This window comes from Tasmannia lanceolata, unplaced genomic scaffold, assembly GCF_043159265.1.
Source record: "Tasmannia lanceolata isolate RefF3 unplaced genomic scaffold, GAP_Taslan_0.1 ptg000037l, whole genome shotgun sequence".
Taxonomy (NCBI): Eukaryota; Viridiplantae; Streptophyta; class Magnoliopsida; order Canellales; family Winteraceae; genus Tasmannia; species Tasmannia lanceolata.
In genome coordinates this window covers 6,958,969-6,976,974 of record NW_027518714.1, presented here as the reverse complement: position 1 = coordinate 6,976,974, position 18,006 = coordinate 6,958,969, and the positions used below count along the sequence as shown (strand labels likewise).

The window sequence follows — 18,006 nt, the reverse complement described above, 5'->3', positions numbered from 1 at the left end:
TTTTAAACCTATCCCACACCAGGCTAGGTCCCACCTAGTCACATACCTAGGCAGGCCCCCCACTCAGGGTAACTTAACATTTTTCTCCCAATCATCCAACTATTGGGATTTATAGACCCATTGTGGGTCCAGTTGGATGACACATAAAGTGGAGATCGGCACGGAATGAAAGACTCCTACTTTGTATTTTCTTAAAAATCGATTGCACTAATGCATTTCCACTCCCTTCTGCTTGACTTTTTTGGAAACGAAAAAAAAAAGGGGGTGGAAATATCAATCTCACTTCTATGACTTCCTCTTAATTCCAGCTGACGACATATATATGTGCTGGGTTTGGTCCACTCACTTGTCACTAGTGTTTGGACGGGAGTCGTAACGATGCAGCCAAGTCTCATCCACACAAAAAACAGACGGCGTAATTACGGGAAAGGTGGGTGGAAATATCACTTACCACTACCCTTTAAATAATTGATATATGTACACGTGGCTCCCGCTAGCCAAAGACATTGGATAATTGACATCATTCCAAGAGAAGACAAACAACAAGGGGTGGAAATACCATTTCTCAGTCTATTTTTGTAGCAAAGAAGAATAGTTATTTCCCATGTCACAATCGATATTTGTCGGTGATAAACCTGAAAGAGTAGGTTAGTTTGTAATTACGTCAGAAAACATGGGTTTTATGACTTTTATCAGAATGGCCTTCTTTTTCTCGCGGCCATGAACGCGGCATTGGTTTGGGCTTTTTTTTTCTTCCTTTCCCCCTTTATATTTTCTTCTTAACACAATAAAGGGCTCCTGCTGCAACATGATTTCACTCATTACTGGAGACGGATCTTGTCTTTCCTGATTTTCTCTCTGTAAATCGACCGACAAATCAAAGACGCGTAAAAAAGAGGGGAAGAGTAGAGGTGGAGACAGAGGAGAGACGCGCTTTGTTTTTACGTAAGCAGAGATTCGCTTTTTCTTTTTTATGTATCTCGCAGGTATATATTTATATGATGAGAGTTGTTGAAACATAATTTTCAGTTTTCTTTTCGTAGCGATCTTGAGAAATTGATGGAGTTCTCAAGATCCGAAATAAGGAGTAGAGAGAAGATAAAATATTAGCTTCTTACGGATTCGGTGTTAGTTTTTTATTTTATTTTTTTAACGATTCCTCTTTAAAGCTGTATTTATGAGCCAGAGGAACCTGAAATAAAAGCCCCAAATCATGCAGGAAATTGGAAATTGGAGCCTGGATTACAGATCTTTAATGAAATGAAATTCTTCTGGAAGAAAAAGAAGAGGAAAGTACCAGGAATCTCCATTAGAGATCCGATAGTTCGAGTGGAATAGTCTGAATCTAGTGCAATTTGATTCTATCTATCGGTGATCTAGGATTAGAAGTTCCGGTTTTTGTACAAGAGAGGTGGTGAAAAAAAGAAATGCATATTTACGTTCCATCTGGAGCTAGGAAAGTGACAATATCGAGCGAGGGAGGTTGTTTTTGGGAGGTGATGAAGGTGAGAGGGTCGTCACGTAGATTTTCTTACCGTTCCGTTTTACCGACGGTTTTGATCGCAGGGATTCTTTTACCCTTTCTCTTCATCAGAGCCGCGTTTCTTGCGCTAGAAGGCGCCAGCAAATGCTCTTCCGACACAAGTAAGTTCCATTTTTTTTGTCCCCCCCCCCTTTTCATAAATACACCCCTGGTTGGACATTGAAAATTCATTTTGCTTGCAGATTGCATTGGATGGAAGTTTGGACCTCTGTTTTTCAACGGGCGTGATACTTCATTGGTAAGTAGGATGTTTTTTTTTTGTTTTATCAATTTTATATTATTTTTTTTGCCATATTTAAAATGTCAATAATGCCCTTATTATTCCTCAAATCGAGCTGTAGTAATGAAGAAACTTAATTTAATAAGGGTGTTGGTGATATTTAGAAAAGAAATTGAAGAAAATTTAGCTAGTGAGTAACCTGATAGAGAAGCAGGATCACGGGGATTTGGCAGGGTAACCCCCCGAGATGACGATAGTACCCTTGTCCATATCCATTTATATAGTCTTTCACGTGATACGGGGTACTTTTGTGAACTATGTGAGATCTAAGGCGGTTTGAAAGTCGAGTATATATATGTAGTCCCCATAGGATGATCCAAACCGTCCATTTTAAAGACACAGAAATATGGTTTTGATAAAGCCAACCTCAGTTTGTGTTACATTTATAGATTACAACATTACATTAATGCCCATAGATGAGGGCAATATTACAAATATATCCTATACATGCTATTACATTTGATGGGCACAAGTCGTAAATATGGAAATGATTTTGGTCTATTTAAGTTGTGGCCCATCAAATTGACGGTTTGGATCATCCTATTGTGTAAGCAGTACATAGTTTTTGAAAATAGTGGACTATACAGCCTAACACCATATAAATATTTTCGTCGGTGCTGAGAACGACTATTTGATATCCTTTTCCTGTAAAAAAATAATAATAATAACTAATCAAAGGGAAGAATTTTCAGCGGGCCCGGCCATTTGATTAGTCCAAAAAAAATGAAATGTCAGACAGAAACTAATCAGAGGGAAGAATTTTAAGCGGGCCTGGCCAATTGACTAGTCCGGCTCTGTTTTAAGAGTAGGGATTTCTTTGTGGTGTGCAGAGACTAGGAAATGAATTAAGCAGAGCCTTACTGGAATCAAAGGAAGAGGATATAAATGTGGTGGGACTCGATTCTTCTCTTCGTTCCTTTGATGATCTAGTTGCAGACATCACGTCTAACAAGCACGACATCAAGACGTTTGTTTCAAAGGCCATGTCAATGGTATTCAACTCCTCATTGCTCTCTTATTTCTAACCCAATTTGAACATTCTAACGGAATTGCCATAGTGAGAAGCCGCATTTGGGCGCACCCACATGGCCACATGACATATTTCACTATTTACTTGGGCCTACCTCGAATATGACTGAATGGAAATCATATCAGTTTGTGTACGATTGGTGGTGGTAAATGGACGGTTAAATCCTACCCGTTAGTTTTCATTTTACGACGTATACAAGACAAGGTGAGGCCTCTGAAATGGGAGATCTTATACGGTGTAAGGGCTTACAACAATACGGTAGGGGTACCGCCCTTGATATTTGATCCCGTACAAAGGCCTTATTGTTGTAAGCCCTTACACCGTATAGTTTCTCCTGAAATGGTTAGTGGGGTCATGCGAGTGAGTGGCTCGATGTAGCTTCTCATATGCTTCCTACCAGCACTCCTCGAATGGCTCGATGTAGCTTCTCATATGCTTCCTACCAGCCCTCCTCGAATGGTATAGCGCGTCATTCTTCAAATTGTAATATAATTTCTAGTTAGGCATCGAAAGTTAAGAAATAGAATGTCAAACTTTTCTTTACAAAAATGTCCTTTACTCAATTGTAAAATCCTTCACATCTTTTATGATAAAGAAGAATTTAGGAACTTGTTGGAAATATATTAAAAAATTGCATGACTATTGGGAATATATTCTGGAGATTAGAGCATATTTGTGAAATCATATGGTTCAAAAAGTAAGACACTTAGCACCAAGAATGACATTCAATTTTTGGGTCGCAAAGGGGGGCGTATTAGCGTATATGTGAAATCAAGACAGTTGATCTTGTACGACATGATGAGGTGACAGTGACCTGCCCCAACCCAAATAAACACCCCATGTGTAAATTACAACCCTTGTGTAAGTTTAAAGACGACAAAAAATAAAAGTTCTAGGTTTATTGGGCCTAGGTTATGTCGAGGTTTCTCAACTCAACAGCATTGGCAGGAGTGACCTATGGTTGTGGCGTGATCTGATCAGGTACAAAAGAAGTAGGCCCCAACAAGTGTCTTTCAGAATGGGCTTTCTGTGATTAGTCCATACACAGCCTCAGCTCGTTTCTTTTTTGGGTGCTCTATTATCTCTTTCGTAATAGCAGACCTTAGTAGCACCATTCAAAAAATAAAATGTCAAACCTTAATTAGTAGTACGTAGTAGTGTTTGTAACATACACATGCCGTCAAAGAATAGTTTTTTGACATTTTGCTTGAAAATTCATGCAGTCAATTTTACCTTTTAACATTTTCCCTCCTAACTAAATGTATGATTTAGGGACCTAATAAAAATATCCTTAGCAGTTAGCACTAACAATACAGTTTCTTATCACAGTTATTGAAGATGGAACGCAAAGTCCAATGGGCTAAGCTACAAGGATCCATATATAGGCACTTGGCATCGATCGGGATCCCGAAAAGCATGGACTGTCTCTGCTTGAGACTGGCCGAGGAATATTCCGTCAATTCTCTGGCCCGATCATCGCTCCCCCCACCGGAATTCATCTCCCGTCTAGCTGATACCTCGTACAATCACCTCGCAGTGCTCACAGACAATGTTCTTGCGGCCGCCGTCGTGGTCTCATCGGCCGTGAGAAACTCCGGCCAGCCTGAGAAAATGGTCTTTCACATCGTCACCGATAAGAAGATGTATGCCCCAATGCACGCCTGGTTTGCGCTCCACTCGGTGGCCCCCGCAGTCGTGGAGGTTAAGGGCCTACACCAGTACGAATGGCCCATACATGTTAATATTGGTGTTATGGAGATGATGGAGATTCATCGAGCGATCCAGGACCATTTCTACCGCGATGGAGTAAGTGGAAATCTGGAGGGGGATGGACTTTTCGGAAAATTAGAGGCCTTGAGGCCTAACTATGTCTCAATCATGAATTACCTCCGGATTTATCTCCCTGAGGTAAGCCCACTTGTTTCATGCTTAGTTCAAAGTTCAAACAAAGGCATATTAATATAGGAAGTAATATATTTGCTGCCTTTTCTTCCCCGGGCCACCCCATTAGACTACACTTTTTGCTCTACAAATGGGTGGCCCGGGGAAGAAAAGGGGGGAGTAAAGTAAATCATTTCCCATTTTCTTATTGGTAATTGATGCTTGTAGTATTTTATTTGCATGGTAAAAACAGCTATTTCCAGAGCTAGACAAGATAGTCTTTTTGGATGATGATATCATAGTTCAGCATGACTTATCTCCGCTTTGGGCTATTCATCTTGATGGAAAAGTTATGGGTGCAGTGAGCCCATCACAAGGAGAAGGGGAGAGAAGCTATTGCTTTGGGAGAAAATTCAGTGATTATTTGAACTTCTCGAGCCCCATTGTGTCCATGTCAGAATTAGCGCCGGATAGGTGTGCATGGTTGTATGGCATGAACGTCTTCAATCTGGAAGCATGGAGAAGGACCAACATTACACAGACCTACCATCGTTGGCTTAAACTTGTAAGTTATACTTTTAGAACCATTCCTGTTCCTTTCTACAGCCAAAATGTTTTTTGTTTCTCTGATTTTTTTTCTTGAGGCTTCGGTACATTGAAAACGAAATACCTAATCAATCCTTCACGTTCAACAATCAAAGGTTCAGGGATCAGCAGTTTGGTCATGATTTTTGTACTGTTCATCATCCATAGTAGTGTAGAAGATAAGAATGTTTGCAAAATAATTTTAGAGGTATCCAAAGAGGCCCTATGTTTGTAGCTATACTCAACTCAACTAAACTAAGCCTTTGTCCCAAACTATGTTTGTAGCTATCCTAACTTTAATTATTTATCAGTAGGATTTTCAGAAAAATAAAAATCCCCAGTGTAGGGAATCTAACCGGGTAGAACTCACCCCTAAAAGCTAGCTGTTAGAGGGAGGGTACCCATTCCCTTATAACCCATGCCCATCCCCATCACTTTACCGATGTGGGACTATTTGCTTTTGCGTGGAACTCCAACACCCAGTATTATTTTGTCTTGGATCAGAACTTGTCTTGATTCTGAGTGAGTCATTGGACATTGACGTCTTTCCACTCAATCTTATAATCTTCAACACCTGTTTTCTTTAGGAGGCTTGTATTACCATCGATTAAGTTAGACAAGATCAACTGTTGGTCTTATGGCCATCAACCCTTGAACGGAGATTGGTGATGATCTGATTGTGGCTTTGGTGAAGATCATCACGTTTACAAACCCTAAGCACATACTGCAGACACCAGCATACATTGATTTTCAAAATTATATTTATAATTATTATTTTGTATAAAAATTAACTTTGTAAAATGGGTATCTTTACCAAATACATGGCATGTGCATTGGGGACTTTGGGAGATGATTAGTGTGCCATGTCAACTGACGGGTCAGTTTAGACTTTAGTGTGGGTGTCTCATTAGGTGGTTAACAAATATCTCACGTGTAGAAGATGGTAGTTATTTCAGGGGTGTGTGACTATCCCCCAATCCCTATTTTGCACACAGGATTTTGGACACCAAAGATCTTCATGAACTGCCAGGGTTTGAATTTGTTAATTCAAAGGGTTCCAAAACCAGGCCACTTGAGAAAAATACCAAACTTGAGAAAGCAATTACTTGTTCTTGTTTTTCATAGTCCCATGGCAGAATTCATACCGTGTTCTCATAATCACCCTAATCTCCACTTGTTACAGAATCTTGATTCTGGCTTCACTCTCTGGCGTATGGGTGCCCTATCACCATCCTTAATCGCTTTCAACGGCCAAGTTCATCCCATTGATCCTTCATGGCACATATCGGGACTGGGTCATCAACTGCCCGATGTCGATGAGAAAACATTGGAAGCCGCTGCAGTAATACATTTCAGCGGCCCTGCAAAACCATGGCTTGAGATCGGGTTCCCGGAGCTACGGAGCTTGTGGAACACACATGTTAATTTCTCTAATGAATTTATAAGGAGCTGTAGTATTATGGAGTGAAGGGCGAAGATGCTCTTTCATACATATTGTAAGCAGAGGTATCAGATATGCAGAGGGAAGAAGGTTTTGCCTTCAGTCTCTGCTCAAGGTAGCTATTTGTACTTTTCTCATCAAAGTTACTCTTTTGTTCATTATAGTTAATGTACAGAGGCAAAGTGATGAAACTACCAGTGACTCCCCATACAACATTTTATAGTTCAAGTACGAAGAAATGCAGAAATTGAATTAGAACATGGCCCTATCTTGGATTCTGGCCTTCATTACGAAATGTAAGCATGATAGGCCAGGTTGTAATTGTTGTGAGATAAATACTCATCTCATGGAAAAGTAATACTTAAGTTATAAATTCTATCTTATTGGTTTTTGTTTAAGACAAAGTTATTGCTATAATTTTTCAAGCCAGGATTAAGGTGCAGATATAATTTTGTGTAAGAAGACTAAGAGGGCAAAGCATAGACGAGATTGTTTGGTACTTCTGTTGCTTCTTTGGTTTGGCTTCAATGCGGAACATATCAGTATACGTGCAGCATAGAGAAGATTTTAACTAGTAGGCTTGATCACTTGATCCATCGCAAGCTTCGGACACTTTTTGAAACCATCTCTCTCTCTCTCTCTCTCTCTCTCTCTCTCTCTCTCTCTCTCTCTCTTGTCTCTCTCTTGTTTTTTATTCCTTTTCTTGTTCTAGTGGGTGGTTCAAATCTCTTCAATCGTGCAACGATGTGTCTAGCTATTGTATTCTTTGCATTCGGATCAGCTACATAGGAGTTTCTCCCGCAAAGTCACAAATTCACTTTAAAAAGAGCGATCTAGTCCATGCCTAATCTTGCCACATTAAAAAGGATACATTAACATCATCTATTTTTCTGTTTTCACTAAAATCTGGTACTTCATATTTTTTGCATTTTGGCGGAAACTCAACAATACATAGTTTTATCTTTAAGTACCTACATAAACTCCTACCATAGTTGTTTGTTGTTCTACCGTACGTCATAGTTGGATCTGATGTACCTCAGTGGCCTCCATTATTTTCTTAAGATAAAAGTTTGATGCACAAGGCTCTTGTGTTTCTCTAACCCAGGCTAAGTATGTTGTAGATATTTTCTCCTACAAAAATGTGTTTTGTTGTAAGTCACGTTCTTCTCCTACAGCTCAACATTTAGAACTCCTAAAATTGTGACCCTCATTAGTTGATTCATTCTCAACAGGATTTGCTAGCGTCCATCGCAAAAGGCATTTCGCGGCTGGTCCGTCGCATCTCAGACGAGCCACCTCGTGAATGGAGACAACAGCTTTTGTCTTCATTCACGAGGTGAGTGGTCTGATATGCGATAACCACGAAATGCCTTTTGCTATGGACGCTAGCAATTCCCATTCTCAACACAACGTATCCTATTTTTGGTAGGTAAGCTGGGGTTTGGTGGGGACTCCTACCGGTTTGTTAAATGAAAAGAAAAAATGATACATTTAAATATGAAAACCACCCCTGTCCTTGAGACACATTAGAAAGGGAAAACAAAAAACCCAAATGATCCAAATTCTAGTGGACCTGAGAGCAAACCAAGAAATAGATTTCCAGCACATCGGATTGACTTAGGATTGAAAACGGCAGTACGGGCAGATGGCTTGAGTGTATTCGATGCTCCTAATGTCCTTGGAGGTCTATCATCTTCTGACCGTGCATCCTAATTATCTGGATCTTCCTCAACTTCCTGTTCCTAGGAGAATCAATTTACTATTGCACATCCTGATAATGACATTCTACAGATTACGTTTTGATTGATGCATCCACATATTTCACTTCATCTGAACATTGTTATGCGCATGTATCTCACATTATGTCAAAGATTCTCTTTGTATTGACATTATTTTCATGTCCCTTCTCATATTTTGGTATCCTATTATGTTAATTGAACTGGTCGTCAAGATGACTGTCACTTCATATTTCTAAATTGGGGTGCAACTCGGGTAGGGTCAGGGGCGGAGGCACATATAGCATGGGGTTGGCCATGGCTATATGTGAAAAATAGCTAAGTAATTAGAAAACACAATAAAAAAGGGGAAAAGACCAATTTAGCACAGAAATTAGCCCATTAATTAGACAGGAAAAGAGCCAATTTAAAGTGAAAAATACCTAATTATGGCTCTTAATTGGTACTTTGTCCACTCTAAATTGCCACTATATAATTAAAAAGAGCAAATTTAAAGTGGTAAATTTAGAGTAGATAGACTATTTTATGCTTTAAATTGACTATTTACCATTCTAAATTGGCTTCGTACCTTTTAAAACCAATGAAAATGCAACGTTGTGAAAAAGCAATGTCTTCAGTCCACGACCCTGATTTTTTTTTAGATGTCACTTCTGCATACAAGTGTGGGTTGTCATTTTCATCTCTCTTCCTACCTCCCTCCCTCCCTCTCAAAAACTTCATATGACGTTTTACCTTTTGTAGTATGAGAGTAGGTTGTCATCTCTCCTAAATTAGCTTTTTATAAAAGATTACATTGGCCACTTTGTTCTAAGATTCAAACTATTCATTTGATGGGGCCCAACGTAAATAGGCATTGACCAAAAATTGTCCCCATTGGATGTTACTAACCGTCTCAACTGATGACCCATATATAAACTTCTACAGATCAGAGAGTAGGATCATCCTATAGATGTAATTTTTACTGTTTGGATCTTCAAATAAGGTTGGCTCCAATGAATTTTCTAATAAAATCTTATTATTTGGCGTCTTTACATAGTGCATTTAAAAAAAAAAAAAAAAAAAAAAAACAATTTTATCGACTTTGTTCGAAGATCGAAACCGTTCATTTGTTAGGACCCAACCCATACATAAACCACTACAGACCTAAGGGTTAGGATCATCAGCTAAAGATGATTTTTGGGCAAGTGCCATTTACATTGGGGCCGAACAAATGAACGGTTTGGATCTTTGATCAAAGTGTGAACCTATGTATGAACACCATATATTGAGTATTTCTTTGAAAATTCATTAGGGCACACCTTGTTCGAACATCCAAACTGTATATTTGTTGTGCCCCAATGTAAATAGGCTTTGCCCCAAAAAATCATCCGGGATGATTAACATCATCTCACTTTAAATTAGCTTTTGAGAATGGAAAATAAGTTTTTTTTGAATGATAAAGAATTGTATTAATAAGAAGGACCTGGGATCTGCCAGCCATCGTGATGATAAATCTATATCCCAGTAAGGGGGAAGAAAGTAAAAAATAAAGAAGAAAGGAAAACAATTTAAAAAAGTAATCGATTTACTGTAGTAAAAGCTTTTGTCTTGTACGAAAAAAAAAACCCTGAGTAATCAAACTATAACATAGGAATATGGATGTGTTGTTATACCTTATTCTTTGAAAGCTTTGATTAGTCTTTGTTGGGTTTACCGCTATGTGACACTGTAATTGCATTGATATGGTGGAATTACTTGTTGTAGAAAAAAAAATCGAATAGAATGCAGAGAATAGAACAGAAGAATTAATTGGGCAAGGCACTTCTAGGAAGCTATTTTTAAGATAGTAATTTCCCTCTATAGATGCAAATGGACTCTTGAAATTCTATCTCCAGGATACAATGCCCAACACTGAGAATTTTAATAGGACTGCACTTCCTGTATTCTCACGAATCAGAACCCACTCAGAAAAAATTTTAAACATATATGAAAGAGAGAAGAAAACGATTGAAGAAGTTGTTCTTAGCAAACTCGGATCAAGTCTTTTTATAGACTCTGAATAGGTGGTAAGACACCCTCTCATGAAGAGACTCGCACCTTTCTAAAGAAGAGGCGCAACTCTTCAAATATAGCCGTTTAACAGAAAACTGTTTCGACAATTAAAATTTAAACTCTTTTGTTTAAATGACAGTTATAGCCGTTAGGCGTTAACCGTCCTTTTATTTCTTCTTCTTCTTCTTATATATATATATATATATATATATATATATATATATATATATATATATATATATATATATTATTACTTGAAGTTCTTTCATGGTACTCTCTCAAAGAGAAAGAGCTCCAAAGAACTTGAATGAGATGAGAGAAACTATCTCCTATTTATAGATGAAGGAGTGAAGGAGTTTGAATCCTAAATCTCCATGTAGGATTCACCAAATTTTAAATAATTCCCACTAAAGCATTTGAAAAGATTCCAAATGAAAAAGATGGAAGGAACTTTGCACAACTTTCAAGACTTTGATTTTTCCCTTCAAATTAATGGAGGGAACTTGCACAAGTCTAAAAAACTATGACTTTTTCCCTTCAAAACATATTATTGTAATATAATATAATTTATAATGGGGGTGATTTTAATGAGATTATGTTTGTTGGTGAAAGATTGGGGTGTAGGAGATTGGTTAAAAACATGATGTCATTTGATGAGTTCATTGCAAAAAATGAATTAATTGATCTTCCATTGGCTGGATCTCGATTCATGTGGTGTCGGGTGAGTCTCAGAGTAGGATTGATCGATTTCTCTGTTGTCATGTATGGTTGAAGCTGGTCCCTGAGGTTTTTCAAAGGTCCATTGTTCATTCGGTCTCGGATCACTGCCCTATCATTTTGGACCCGAGAATGGAATCTTGGGGTCCCCCTCCTTTCAGATTCGAGATTGCATGGTTATTGGTCCCTACATTGGTAGAAAAGCTAGGTAGCTGGTGGACATCCTCTGAATCTGTGGGTCCATCTGATGTTAGAATCGGTAGGAAGTTAAGATTTGTGAAGGAGAAATTAAGGGAGTGGGTGAAGGAGCAAAGGAGTATTGATCTAACCCGGAAAGTGTGGTTGGAAAGTAGATAGGAAAATTAAGGACCTCGAGGAAAATGGGCTAGGGTCTTTTGATTTGAGGGAGGAGCTTGGTAGGTAAAAGAAGAGCACAAAGGGGTGTTGTTACACGAGGAAATCATGAGGACAAAAATCAAGAGATAGGTTGATAAAGGAGGGGGATAAAAATACGGCATACTTTCATGCCGTGGTCAGTGGAAGGAAGAGAAGAAATATGATAGATTCTTTAGTAGATATGGGAGTGGCAGTATCGGGTAAAGATGGGATTTTCAGAGTTGTTTTACAGTTTTACAATTCCTTATATACTTCGGATGGGGGTCCCAGACCAACTCCGGAGCATCTTGACTTTAGCAGTTTGGATCTATCTTTATGTGAGGAGTTGGAAAAACCGTTTGCTCTGAGCAAAGATAGAGCTCCGGGGCCAGACGGTTTTTTTCTTGCCTTTTTCCAATCTTGTTGGGAATAAGTGAGAAAGGACATATTAGATTTTTTCATGGAGTTTTTAATGGTATGGAGCTGGACAAGGGCACGGGGGCTACCTTCATCACTCTTGTTCCTAAAGTAGCGGGGGCAACAAAAATTGCAGATTTTCGTCCTATTAGTCTTGTGGGTAGTTTATATAAAATTTTGGCTAAGGTTCTAGCGGAGCGCTTGAAGAAAGTTCTACCGGTAGTTATCTCTGATTATTAAAGGGCTTTTGTAGCGAAGGGACAAATATTAGATTGCTCCCTTATTGCCAATGAGGCCATAGATTATTATCGTAGGCTTAAGTTGAGAGGAATTATTTGCAAATTGGATATGGAAAAGGCTTACGATAGAGTGGAATGGGACAGTTTAGATTCTTGTTTGCTAAAATGGGTTTTGGGAGTAGATGGCGCAGATGGATTATGTCATGTGTATCCTCGGCGTGGTTTTCAGTGTTGTTAAATGGGTTTCCTAAAGGCTTTTTTAAGTCTTCCCGTGGTCTTCGGCAAGGGGACCCTTTATCTCCCCTCTTGTTTGTCATCGTGGCGGAAACTCTGAGTAGATTGTTAACTAAAGGATGCGATGTAGGGTTGTTCAATGGCTTCAGTATTGGGAGAGACTGTGTGGAGGTCTCTCACCTCCAGTTTGAGGATGATACACTCTTGTTCTGCGTTTCGGGGAGATCCCAAGTGTTAAATTTAAAGTCCGCTTTGAGATGTTATGAAATGTTAATGGGTCAAAGATCTAATTTCCATAAGTCTAGATTGTTTGCGCTGAATGTCCCCTTGGATGAGGCTCTGGAGTTTGCGAGGTTATTGGGTTGCGAGATGGATAATCTTTCGGCCTCGTATTTGGGTCTGCCCTTGGGGTTGGAAGACCAAATAAGGCATTTTGGGAGCCGATTTTAGAAAGGATTGGGCGTAGGTTGGATACTTGGAAGAGAAATTTAGTATCTAGAGGTGGAAGATTGGTTTTAATCAAGGCAGTCTTAGCAAATATTCATGTATATTTTATGTCTCTTTTCAAGTGTCCTGTCAGTGTTTCGTTGAGGATTGAAATGATCCAACGTAGATTTTTGTGGGGAGGTAATGAGGACAAAAAATGAGTCTCTTTGGTGAGTTGGAAGGATGTTTGTGTGCCCATCAAGGTGGGTGGTTTGGGTATTAGAAGATTTAGGGAGTTTAACCACGCTTTGCTTGGAAAGTAGTTATGGAGATTTGGAGAAGAAAAATCTCATTTGTGGGTTAGGGTCATTTGTAGTAAGTATGGTTGTCAACCCGGAGGGTGGGAGTCTTTCGATAATTTTAAGTCAAAGGGGCTAACGGTGTGGAGAGATATTTTAAAAATGTCCCCCTTATTCAACCTGAATATTAGATTTAGGGTTTATGGAGGGGATAGAGTTAAGTTTTGGAGTGATTTATGGTGTGGTGATAGCCCGCTCAGGTTGTTGTTCCTGGAAATTTTTCGGGTTGCGGTGAATAAAGAAGCTATGGTGAGTGAGTGTATGGTTAGTAGGGATGGTGTTTGGGAATGGTGCCTGGCTTATAGAAGAAGGTTCTTTGCTTGGGAGTTAGATCTGCGGCTAGACTTAGGAGGCTTTTGGATAATGGCTACATTAAAAGAAAGGGGATGGATAAGAGAATATGGACTGCAGATTCTTCTGGGTTTTTTTCTGTCAGATCTTTCTATACGAGCCTGATGCCCTGCCCGACTCCCTCTTTTTCAGCAAAGGTGTGGAAATTGCATTGTCCGCCGCGGGTTAATATCTTTGGTTGGGCCGCATGTCGCAACAGGATTCAAACCATTAACTTTCTGAGAAACCGTGGTATGTTTCTTGTTGATCACTGCCCCCTATGTCTTGCGGATAGGGAATCTGCAGATTATCTATTTATGCATTGTTCATTCACCCAGTCTATATGGGGTCGTATATTTCTGAGATTTGGGATCAGCTGGATTTTTCCTAGATCTATTGAATTGTTGTTGCAACAATGGAGCTTCGTACCTTGGAAGAAGAAAGGGAAAATTTTGTGGGAAGTATGCTTGCTTGCCACTTGGTGGGTGGTATGGAAGGAGAGAAATGCGCGGGTGTTTGAGGGAATGTCCAAGGCTCCTCATTATCTTTAAATGCGGATAATTGCTTTGGTTATTAATTGGACGAGATGCCATCCATCTTTCCGGTTTGTCTTAGCGTTTGATCTTTGGGAAGGATGGGGGGTGGTGTGCTTGAGTAGTGAGTGGGCTAATAAAGTTGTGCAGAGATGGGAACCACCGCCTCAAGGAGTGTTAAAAATAAACTTCGATGGTGCTTGCTTTGGGAATCCTGGTCCAGCCGGGGTGGGAGGTTTCTGTCGTGATGATGCCGGCAAGGTTCTTTGGTCTTTTTGGGGCCCTTTAGGTGTGACTGACGCTACAGAGGTGGAAGTCCAAGCGGCTTTCAATGGCATAAAAAAGGTGAGTAGGGACCGTCTGAAGAGTGTAATTGTTGAAGGGGATTCGTTTAATGTTATCCGGTGGCTGAGGGGTAGGGTGACTCCACCTTGGAGGTTTTTGGATCTTTTTGACGAAATGGAGGATATATTGGCGGAATCAGATATTGAGTTGATTCATGTTAGAAGGTCTGCTAATGAGAAGGCGGACGCTTTGGCTAGAAGAGGGGTGGTATGCATTTCGATGAATTGGTCTAATCAATTTCCTATTTGATGGCCTAGTCATTTTGTAATTAGTTTCTATTTTTTATTTTTTGTTCTGTATCTTTGGGTATTCCCTTTCGGGTCTCCATTTTGTTTCTTTTATAAAATTTACCATTTTAAAAAAAATAAAAATATCAAATGCATTATTAGTAATATAATATAATTTATAATATATAACAATACTGCCCAGTCAAGTGCCCCTTTTTCCAAATGTTGATTGACAAGGTTATCCTGATGTACTCGTTTTGATTCGACAAACGATTCATAAATCCTATATTCTGTCACCCGAAAATACTAACCATTAGAATATTCCTCTCTAATCCAAGTATACTGTGGTAGCGTTATCCAATGGCTTTCTAAAGCCCAACCCATCATTGACTGTTGACAAAACGCCGGGCAAATCAGATTCGATTATGCATAAATAAACAGAAAAGTAAAATAAACATAAATTACAAAATGAACACCATGATTTATGTGGTTCGGCCGAGATGCCTACGTCCACGGGCGAACATATATAATCTCCACTATGAGAAAAAATATGTATAAAGATTGTAATAGAATATCACTAACCTGTATACAAGAAAAACAACAAAAAAAACTTAAGAGAAAACCCGAGAAAAAGCCCTTTCTCCTTCGCTCTCCTTTAGAACCTAAACAAACCATTCTATATTATTAGCTTCCCACTAAAACCATCGGAAACGAGGCAACTTTCCCAACTTTGAGTTTGGTCCGATGGCCCATAGCTCTGCTCTGGATGTAGCCTGAAAGCCCACAAATGTTTTGGTTGGTGTTTTAGACTTGTTGGAATGGTTATTATTTTTCAAGGAATGATAGAATGAAGGGTGCCCTTGCAAAAATCCAACTTAAAGTACGCCCCTATTGGTCAGTTTCAGCAATGTGTGCTTAAGATGGCGCCGGAAAAAGAAAAACGGACCAATGGGGGCACACTTGAAAGTTGTTTTTCCAAGGGCGCCCTTCATTCTATCATTCCTCTTACATTTTATTCCTTAATTAGTAACATGATTTTTCTATTTAAGTTCATGTTTTAAATGTTTGGGTTATAAAAGGTACTATTTTCATAATTTTTTTCTTCATTAGTATCAATTCTATATTTTTTTTTGAGCTATATTTTTACTTGAATAATATAAATACTATTAAATCATTACTATAGTATTGAATAATATCAAAATCCAAATCATCACTCGTCAAGGCCATTGTAATGCAGAGAGAGAGAGAGAGAGAGAGAGAGAGAGAGAGAGTCATCCAAGTCTTAATCAACATATTGAAGTCTTAATCAACATACTAAATATCCTTAGGGAGGTTAGGAGCTAACAAAGAACCCCACACGCAAAGAATTTCCATAATGGTGGGTTCCACGCACCATGCTATGTCACTGAGTTAGTGAAGGACTGGGCCCACAACCGTACAAACACTAATTGTAATGGTTCCCTATGAAATAAAATCGTGGCTCCGATGTGGCGATGTGTACCTGCTTCATCACCATCTCCCTTATTTTTATTGTACAACGGATAATCGATTATTTAAAACCACAAAACGACGATGCCAACCTGGCGCTTACGTGAAGACTTTCTTCATAGACTAACCTATCCTTCAAAAGCGACCGATTCTCTCTCCTTTCTTTTTTCTTCTCTCACTTTCATTTGATTAGAGAACCATCTGATGCTTTTTAATTTAACGTGGCTCTCTAATCTTGGATCATCTCTCCTTACTCTTCGATTAATAGACTTTGATTGAGAATTAGTAATGGCCACATCGAATACGACTTTCCCTTTGGTCTTAACGGCCTTTCCTTTTTAATTTCAGAACATTGAAGTCCAAAGGACAAAAAAAGCAAAAACTAGAGAGGGTGATTCTTATATTTTAACCCTTTAATTTGCTGGTTACACCCTTTCTCTTTGCTTTAGGAACAGACCCTTCTCTTAATTTCAAACATCTCTTTCCAATTCCATTGTTTCTAAGGGATTACCAGTAGAAGTAAATCGGAGCAGCTACTATGAAAAAAGGGTGCTTCTATCAAATCAAAGAGCCTCAGCATATATAGCATTTTCGATTTTTTTTTTCTGGGATGGGCACTACTGGATCAGAAATTTGATCTCAAGACAAGCAAATCAAACAAGAAAAGAACATATTTTAAAGAGGTTGAATATTTCAAAATTAAAGTGCTACTGAAAACCCACAAGTAACTTTCTAAGAATTATTATAGTATATTCACGTTAAATTTCGTCTTCGTCTTCTTCTTCTTCTTTTACAAGTAATAGGAATCCCTTTGGGTAAAAAGTTCAATGAAAGAGAGAGGTAAAAGAAAAAGAAAATAGAAGAAATTTAATATTAACATGATATGTGCTATCCCTCCAAGAATCCGGTCATCCGGAGTACGGAATTCCGAACTCGGCTAAGATCCCTTCCTTTTAAAGTCCTCCCATTACCGGTGCAAACCGAGAACGTCATCTTTCCGGCGAATCTCCGATCCAAAAGAACGTGAGGCGGTATCATCTCTCCGTCATCTTTGTCGGATTCCCGGCAAACAAAATCCAGCTCCCATGAATTTTCCGCCGGAATTCTTATGGGTACGGATTCCACCTTTCTTTGGGAATTCTTCTTTGGGGAAGAGACTGATGGGTTAGGAAAATCCTTTTCTTGTTTGTTGTATTCGGCCCAGAACAGATCGGATTCTTGGAACTCTGCCATATATCTTAAAATGGGAAGGGGAAATCTACAATGTATTTTTTTTTTCGAAGGTTTGATTTTTTGGGAAGTGGAGAAATGCGTGTGGATTTATAGACGCGGGAAACATGTTGGGGGTGTGTCTTGTGAGCTACATTTCACCGTCATATGTCGTCACTTGAAAGACATTGAGTGTAGCTTCCGCCTCTTTCTTTAAGCCGAGCTGCTTTTCTGGCTTCAGCCTCTAAGCAAGTAAGAATAATAAATGCACACCACCCCTTGGTTTATTAGGACAGCCCCTTGGGTCGGGCTCAACCCGGACCAAAAGTGTTCAAGGTCATGGGCAACCCGATCCGACCTGATCTGAACCTGACGTTCGTTTTCTAATTTTATTTAATTTTTTATTATGTATTGTTTTGTATTATTCTACTTTGCCCTTGGCCATCCTTAAGGGTGTCAATGGATCCAGACGGTCCGATGGATCGTCCGAATTCGAACGTTAATGAACGGGATCTAAACATATGAATAGAATCCATGAGCATATTTCGGATCATCAAATCTGGATTCGCAAATTTTTGGA

At 39.1% G+C, this 18,006-nt stretch overlaps 3 protein-coding genes across 5 annotated transcripts; 2 read left to right on the top strand and 1 right to left on the bottom strand.

The window, feature by feature from the left end:
- The first annotated feature begins 693 nt into the window (after nt 1–693).
- Nucleotides 694–7,141, top strand: GAUT15 (galacturonosyltransferase 15). 3 transcript variants are annotated; one of them, XM_077371302.1, is made up of 7 exons: nt 697–945; nt 1,220–1,644; nt 1,726–1,781; nt 2,654–2,815; nt 4,183–4,761; nt 4,988–5,299; nt 6,503–7,141. In XM_077371302.1, exons 2-7 carry the CDS (start codon nt 1,428–1,430, stop codon nt 6,785–6,787), a joined length of 1,611 nt encoding a protein of 536 aa, XP_077227417.1. In that variant the 5' UTR covers nt 697–945; nt 1,220–1,427; the 3' UTR covers nt 6,788–7,141. The 3 variants fall into 3 exon arrangements, with proteins under 3 accessions (XP_077227419.1, XP_077227417.1, XP_077227418.1); XM_077371304.1 differs by lacking the exon at nt 2,654–2,815 and having other exon boundaries at nt 694–945; XM_077371303.1 differs by having other exon boundaries at nt 697–1,644.
- A 7,034-nt stretch (nt 7,142–14,175) lies between these two features.
- LOC143860353 (uncharacterized) lies at nt 14,176–14,751 on the top strand. The gene has a single exon (XM_077370941.1). The coding sequence runs from the start codon at nt 14,176–14,178 to the stop codon at nt 14,749–14,751; it is 576 nt and encodes a 191-aa protein (XP_077227056.1).
- Nucleotides 14,752–17,105: 2,354 nt separating this feature from the next.
- LOC143860350 (protein S40-1-like) lies at nt 17,106–17,450 on the bottom strand. Its single transcript, XM_077370938.1, has one exon. The coding sequence runs from the start codon at nt 17,448–17,450 to the stop codon at nt 17,106–17,108; it is 345 nt and encodes a 114-aa protein (XP_077227053.1).
- Nucleotides 17,451–18,006: the final 556 nt, after the last annotated feature.